The sequence below is a fragment of the Daucus carota genome, chromosome 1 (assembly GCF_001625215.2).
Source record: "Daucus carota subsp. sativus chromosome 1, DH1 v3.0, whole genome shotgun sequence".
Taxonomy (NCBI): Eukaryota; Viridiplantae; Streptophyta; class Magnoliopsida; order Apiales; family Apiaceae; genus Daucus; species Daucus carota.
In genome coordinates this window covers 48,176,987-48,184,496 of record NC_030381.2, presented here as the reverse complement: position 1 = coordinate 48,184,496, position 7,510 = coordinate 48,176,987, and the positions used below count along the sequence as shown (strand labels likewise).

The window sequence follows — 7,510 nt, the reverse complement described above, 5'->3', positions numbered from 1 at the left end:
ACAAATAAGCTTATGCATCTGAGCGACTTTCTAAAGCGATAAACAAACAGAAAAAGAATTAAAAAAATTACAGTTATTGATGGAGTCTGAGCAGAGGGTACCGCTGAGTGAACAAGAAGAATGGTCGGACGTAATTCCGGTGACTCAGAACGACGGCCCCAATCCGGTGGTTCCGATTGCATACTCCGAGGAGTTTTCCGAGACTATGGATTATTTCAGAGCTGTTTATTTGGCTGATGAGCGATCTCCCCGCTCTCTTAAACTCACTGCTCTTGCTATTCGACTTAATGCCGGAAACTACACTGTAATAACACTATTCTTCTCTTTTTTATTTTCCCTGTATATGTATATGATTGTTTTACCAATTTGTTGAAATGGGTAGGTTTGTTAGTTGTGATTGGCTTCTGGGTTGGTTAGATTTTTGTGAATTTTTGTAGTTTTGGCTTTGATTAGTGATTTTATTGGGTTTTTAAGGGTGCCCTTGTGGGATGTTGGTGCTGGTATTTCGTTAGTGTGATGGGGTTTAGTACTTTATGATTAGTCTCCTAATTTGGTTTTAGTTGTACTGATAATTTGGACTGACCTTTTGGTTTCAGAGCATGAAATAGAGAATGTTTATCTTCCCCGGAAGAGTCCAAAGGGTCGTGCATAGTAATTTGGCACCGGTAGATTAGTGGACGTGGTCTTTTAGGAGAAATTGATATGTAATCTTAGAGTATGATGGTTTTTGAGCGAGAACTGAGTTTACTGATTTTAGTAATATGTGATTAGTCTCTTGATAATTTTTATTGGATCAAATTTTTGATTGAACCATTTGTTTGACATTTCGGTTTCTGAGCATGAGATAGAGAAAGTTTATCTGCCTCAAACGAGTCCAAAGAATTAGCTTTGTAACTTTTCACACCTAAGATTAGTGGATGTGGTCTTTTTAAAAGTCTTAATTTGTGTATGCTGAAGGCTAGCGGTGGAGGTTGCTGCTTGTTTGCCTTATATCTCAGCATTAAATATGACGGTTATGTTTATGGATATAAGAATAACCTCGGAAGTGAATATTATTTAAGGTTATATATACATTATATTTGCTCTAATTGGAACCTATGGTGGTTATATAAGCTAGGTAATTAAATTATGTGCATTGAATTTTGAGGTTGTATTGTATCAAGAATTGAGGTATATGGACCTGTTTATCTGATAGAAGGAGTATGTAGAGGCTAAGGTTGCATTCAAAGAATGCTAGTCTCATGTTTGAAAGGGAATTGCAGCACTTATTGGTGAAACTCATTTTTACAAATAAGATAATAATTATATTAATAAATCTGATTACTGCTCTTAATTTGAAATTGTGGCTCTTGTTTTTTTTTTTTTTAAGTTGGAGCAGTGGTTTTTTGTTTTGTTCCAAGTCTTGTTTTGAGTGTCAAAATAAGTTCATCTCTATTGGCTTAAGTTTTGATAAAGGAAGAAACCTCTTATGTAGGTATGGCAATTTAGGCGTCTGATCCTTGAGGCGCTTAATGTCAACTTGAATGAGGAGTTGGATTTTGTTGATAGCATTTCCAGCAATAATCCCAAGAATTATCAGATATGGTGAGCAATGGCTAAGCTCTAATTGTTTCCATAGATTCTTCTCTTGGAGTTGTTTCATGGTTGGTTCATGAGTAAGAATGCTAGATGTTCTTATCTACCGCTATGTACTTTTATTTTTCTTTGAACCTAAAATAGTGACAGGAAAAGGAGTCTCAGGTTAAGTTGGCTACTAATTCTCTTAATTCCAGAAAACTCTTCCGTTTCTCTATCCGATTCTTTCTAATCTCATTTTTATATCTAGTCATTCTTTCCTCTATATAGCTCGAAATTTCATCTCCTTATACCTGGACTTAAAATTCAAGGAAATGGCAAACCTCGAAGATTTAAGAGTATTACTTTTACGGTTTTACCCTAATGTTTCTACTTTTAGTTATGTGGGCTACCAAATCCCACAGTTTGAACTCCACAATTCAAATTACCAAAGACACTCATTGTTTTACTTGGTCCAACACCCGATACATTAAGAGTTTTAATAAGATTCCTTGGCTGTGATCGCATGTCTCTCCTGTTGTATTAAACACATCTTTGTAGGAGACACAATCAAGATATTATGTTCCAACTCAAGTGAAGTTAGCTCTCAAAGGTTTGTTTTTCTTTTTTTTCACAACATACATCCTTACTTTACAACCACTTTTGGGAAGGATGTCTCGGCGTATTTTCTCCTTAATACTATCTAAATTTACTTCTTCATCATCACACAACTATTATCTTTATTCCTCCCCAATAGTCGACATACATTTTGCTCACTTTAGCATGCTTTTGTGATGCAAATCCATTTCTTAAAGCATATGTCCGAAGAAATTTTTCCGCCTCATCCAAACTTTCAAGTTTTTGATATAAATATGGACTCATTACATTATATATATTTTTAAATATATCATCACAATCAAGATCTTCAATTTTATCATCTACTTCCTCTGCATATTCAATTGTAACTAATATTTCATCATCAAGATTAATATATGTAAATCTACAGCATCTTTAATATCTACATAAACAACTTCCGGTATTTTCAGTCTTTTCGTGGAAAACAAATCTTCAAATAATCTATCCACCATTAATATAAAAACAAATTGATGCTATACAAATAATGTAACGAAATCTTACCACAACTATGAACACAATACAAGATTTTGATTTGTAAATCACGCTTCCTCTTCTTTTCTTCTTCCTTCTTTTCTCACTTTGGATCAACTATAAATAAGTTAATGTCTCTGTCCAAACCCTTATTTATTCATCGACATTAGCGTAGATCGGTCATTTGGCTGTCAGATCTTTCCGCAGTTAATTAGCGCGGATAGCCCTACTTTCCGAGGAAAATAATAGCAGATAACATTTCTATCCGCGGGAAAAAAGCGGGGAAGGTCTAATAATGTTGTTTAAATCTGGGCCGTCCACGACTCCATCCAACAGCAGCAAAGCAGCTTGTTGGATAAAAGGTCCCTGACAATGTCATGGACCAGGACCCAAACTTATGTGCAGCTCTTTTCCTGTAATAACTGTTTGTAAAACAGATTTAGCTTTAAAATTCAGGCATGTCTCTGTCGTGAAAAGTTTTTCTGTCATTTACCATTATATGTATAAGTTACTCACTAAAAGGAACTTAGAGACAGTAAGATGTCACAAGTGTAGGTGACACTTGACTTGCATGTGAGTTCATTAAAATGTTTTGCGTGACTGCAAGAAAAAAGGTTTTCTTAATATTAGAGTATGAGGGAGCACAATAGAAAGTCGATACTCTGGGTAATATGGTGAAAGTATACTAACTTTAAATATTCTTTTCCCAGTACTGTGTTCCCCTTTCTGTCTTTAAACAGTGAATGTAGTCTCTTCTTCTTGGGTCTTGTCTCCTATTGAGCATTTGGAGTAATTTAGGAATCGTTTCACCTGATCATAAAACTTGATTAAAATGATAAACATTTTGCACCCTTTGTATCTAAAAATAGTAATAACAGTAATATATCACTAGTCAGTGCCCATTGGTATTTTGTCTTCTCAAATGGTCATGGGGACAATGGCAGAAATGCAGAATTCATTTTTTGATCTCATATCTCTCGTTTACAATAGCACATGCCTTAAAATTTTTTGATCAAATTTAACTGAACATTGACATCATCTATTTTCTTGATATCAGGCATCATAGGAGGTGGCTTGCTGAGAAGCTAGGAAAAGGAAGTTTGAATAGAGAACTCGAGTTCACAAGGACTATATTCCAGCAAGATGCAAAGAATTATCATGCTTGGTCTCATCGACAGGTGAATTATGGCTTCGGGTTTTACCCTATTTTTTTTCAATTAGAATGCGAGAGGAGAATAATCCCATCATTAATTGAACTGTTGATATATTCCTACAATGGTTACAATGTATTTACTTAAAATGTTTTAAAATTTGGCCATGTACTATGACATACTTGATGTAGCCTTTCGGAGTTTTGTCATGAAAATATGACCGAGAACATGTCTTATTTGCAGGTGATTATATCAATACGATTACTTTAAGCCATGTGATATGCTCTGCTTGATGTAGCCTCTTTAGGCTTTTTTGTTTAGTGAAAATGCGACTTAAATTAAGTTTTTATCTGCAGTGGGTTCTGCAGAATCTTGGAGGCTGGGAAAATGAACTTGCTTACTGCCAGGAACTGCTTGAGGAAGATGTTTTTAATAATTCTGCTTGGAATCAGGTATCTTCATAAATTTTATACCTGCAGCTACCAAACTCGCTGTTTGTTCGTACTGGTAGTAACGCATGCATTATCATTTCTCCGTGTGATCATTCGGGTTTTTTTTTATTTGATATATAATTTTTTCCTTTATATGGCTAAAATTGAGCATTCTATCGCAAGAATAGCTCGAGACTTGTATTTTTGACCACTTTTTGACATCTAGCTTAAAGCTTATAATGTTCATATTACCACAAATGACTAATAGTTTTGTGTACAAACTGATATGGCATAGTCCTGTGTTAGTGTGCTAGCTGTTACTAACCAAATTTAAAGATCTTTGTGAAATGTTTGTCTTTCAAACCAATCATATTATACGTAGTGTTTGCTTAAATCTACTCGACGGATTACTTAGAATTTTGTGAAATTAAGATGTTATTTAAGCACATGCATTTTTTACTCACGTAATCAAAATCCTCAAATCATGTTTTGTACAGCGATATTTTGTAGTCACAAAATCCCCTCTCCTTGGGGGTCTGGAATCCATGAGAGAGTCAGAAGTCAGCTACACTGTGGAAGCCATTATAGCCAATCCTGAGAATGAAAGCCCATGGAGATACCTGAGAGGCCTGTACAAAGGTTCCATGCAATCATTAGTGAATGACCCTCAAGTCTCCTCAGTATGTCTAAAGGTTTTGACAGCGAACAACTACGTTGTTTTTGCTTTGAGCATGCTTTTGGATCTTCTGAGCCTTGGTTATGAACCGAGCCAAGAGTTGAAGCATGCGATAGATGCTCTAACTCTAGAGACACAGCCACCGGATTCAGATATTGCAAAAACTGTTTGTTCTGTTCTGGAAAAAGTCGATTTTATGAGGGTGAATTACTGGAAGTGGCGGAAGAGTTCACTTCCTGCTCAAACAGTTTAAATTACAGTATCGAGCAAATGATATACAGTATGGAATTTTCTATGTTTTGGTCTGGCTGACTAGAGGAGAGAGTCACATCTTAGATCTTTGACGTTTATAATGGTTAATCTTCGATCTATGCTGCTGTTCCAGCTGGTTTCTATGTTGTATGATGCCTGTTAAAATAATAACTTCTATATATTGCTCTATGCATGGTGCAATTACCAGGGGAGGAAGGGTTTTAGAACAAGACAGTTGCTGTTTTATTCTTCATCAGATAATGTTTTTGGCTTACAAAGGATTCTGCTAGTCAATTTTATGATGGTTAGAACTTAGAAGCTTATACTATATTTTATTAGGGTCGTGCTTAAGAGTCAACCAATGCTTAAAATAAAATCATAGAACCACTAAGGTTCTATCGTAGAACTTTATATTTTACATAGATTTTCAGGATCTAAATCAAAATACATGTTTTTTTCATGTTTTTTTTATCGTTGTGTGTTTTTAAAAATAATTTTAAAATATAATACGTATATATTGACATTTTTTGCATGTGAAGTTCTGCCGCTGAACCCTAACTAATACTATAATTAAGCATGGGTTCTACAGTTCTTTCTTAAACATGACCTTATTTTATTTTATGTTTAGTATACAGTTATAAACTTCTAAAATTGTGCCCTTTTACCTTGGTATTATCAAAGTTCTGTAATTTATAAAATTTCAGATTATTAAGTTTCATACATCTCGTTTTCTAACAACCTTGAACATAAAAATTATTTTTGTGCCATACAATTTTTTAGGGAAACAAAAACAGGGTCTGCACCTAAATGCAATTCTTTTCGCAAAAATCTGACTTCGAATACATTTGGCGGTTTGTTTTTTGTTGCATTTGGTCATAAAACTGTAAATTTCCAAAGTAGTTCGAAGAATATTTTTTTGGTAAATTTTATGAAGACAATTACAAAAAATTTAAGTATAAAATATATTTTTAAAAGAACCCTTTTCATATGCCTATAATAAAGTAAAATGATACTCCCTCTGTCCCATTTTAACTGATGTTTGATTTTTTAACACGTATATTGAGGTGTAAAAAGACAATGTATACGCTTAATAAAAAAATTCAATTTTTATATCAAATAAAAGTTTAGTTTCTAAACTTTTATTTGATATAAATTTTATAAAGAATAATTATATTTAAATGTGATTTTTTTAACACCTTAAAATACGTGTAAAAAAGTCAAAAACAGTTAAAATGGGACGGAGGGAGTACTTGTATTGCCAATTGATGTCTTTGGAGAGTTCGTTGTTTACCATGTCTTTGTTCTTATATAATGGAAATTAGCTGCACCAGGCGAGATTAATTTACATTAATTTGTCATTATCTCTTTCTATTAAGTTCTCCGGTCAAGAATATTGTCAATTTCCATGACTAAATTCTTAACACTTTGAGTCTTTGACGTGTGATCCAGGAAATATAATGGGGCCTGCCGCTGTGAGCATCCTGGAGTTCACTCAACCTTACTCTGACTCAGGTCTACAAGTGCTGGTATATGCATAGTCAAAAACATCTGCTGCATGAGCATGGGTGTTCAAGAAGCCATTAACAACATGGACCTAGGTTTCCACTGCAATTCAACTGATATAGCGGCTTCGTCGTGTGGTTCATTGAACGCCAGACATATATATATCCCGAAGAAAGTTGTTTCAAACAATGTGTGTGTTAGAATACAATATGATCCTCGCAAACCCTTCTCCTAACACCTTGAAGTTTTAGAAATACTGGATGGCCTTCAGAACCCTCTTCACATTTTTACAAGGCAAGTCGTCTTACTTTTATTTAATACCAGTTGTTAATTTTAGGGTATGAACCGTTATTTGGAACAAATGTTGTGCTCGTACAAATGTTCAGAATCTACTGATGATCTTGAATGTAGTATGGGATTCAACAGTTTCTTCGGTCTGTTGACAATACCTGGAGGAGCATCGAATACGGCTTTCTTGCTCTTTTTCTTTCCTTGTGCTCTCCCAAAATGGCTTTACTCTAGCAAATGAGTGTGCATAAAACAACGGTCGAAATTTGAAACTAATTATCAAGTTGTTAAATTTTTATGTTTTATTGCATAACTAAAAGGCCAGATTTAGTTATCTTTCGAGTCTTGTCACTTTTCCAAATGGACGCAAGCCTCCCACTCCCAAGGTCACAACCTGATAACGAAATACGAAAGCTCCTTGCTTGATCACTATTGTTAATTATTGGATAATTCAATCATCGATCACTTGAATGGTCTAACTTTAATGCAACCTTCTTTAATTTGTAGCAGATTAGGAAATTTTGTAACGAGTGAAGTATCTTAGATAT

The 7,510-nt window shown here is 34.4% G+C and overlaps 1 protein-coding gene across 1 annotated transcript; it reads left to right on the top strand.

Moving 5' to 3' along the window:
• LOC108206860 (protein farnesyltransferase/geranylgeranyltransferase type-1 subunit alpha) lies at positions 1 to 5,360 on the top strand. Its single transcript, XM_017377286.2, has 5 exons — positions 1 to 304; positions 1,475 to 1,584; positions 3,719 to 3,839; positions 4,169 to 4,264; positions 4,741 to 5,360. The coding sequence occupies exons 1-5, from the start codon at positions 80 to 82 to the stop codon at positions 5,170 to 5,172; spliced, it is 984 nt and encodes a 327-aa protein (XP_017232775.1). The 5' UTR covers positions 1 to 79; the 3' UTR covers positions 5,173 to 5,360.
• The last annotated feature ends 2,150 nt before the right edge of the window (positions 5,361 to 7,510 follow it).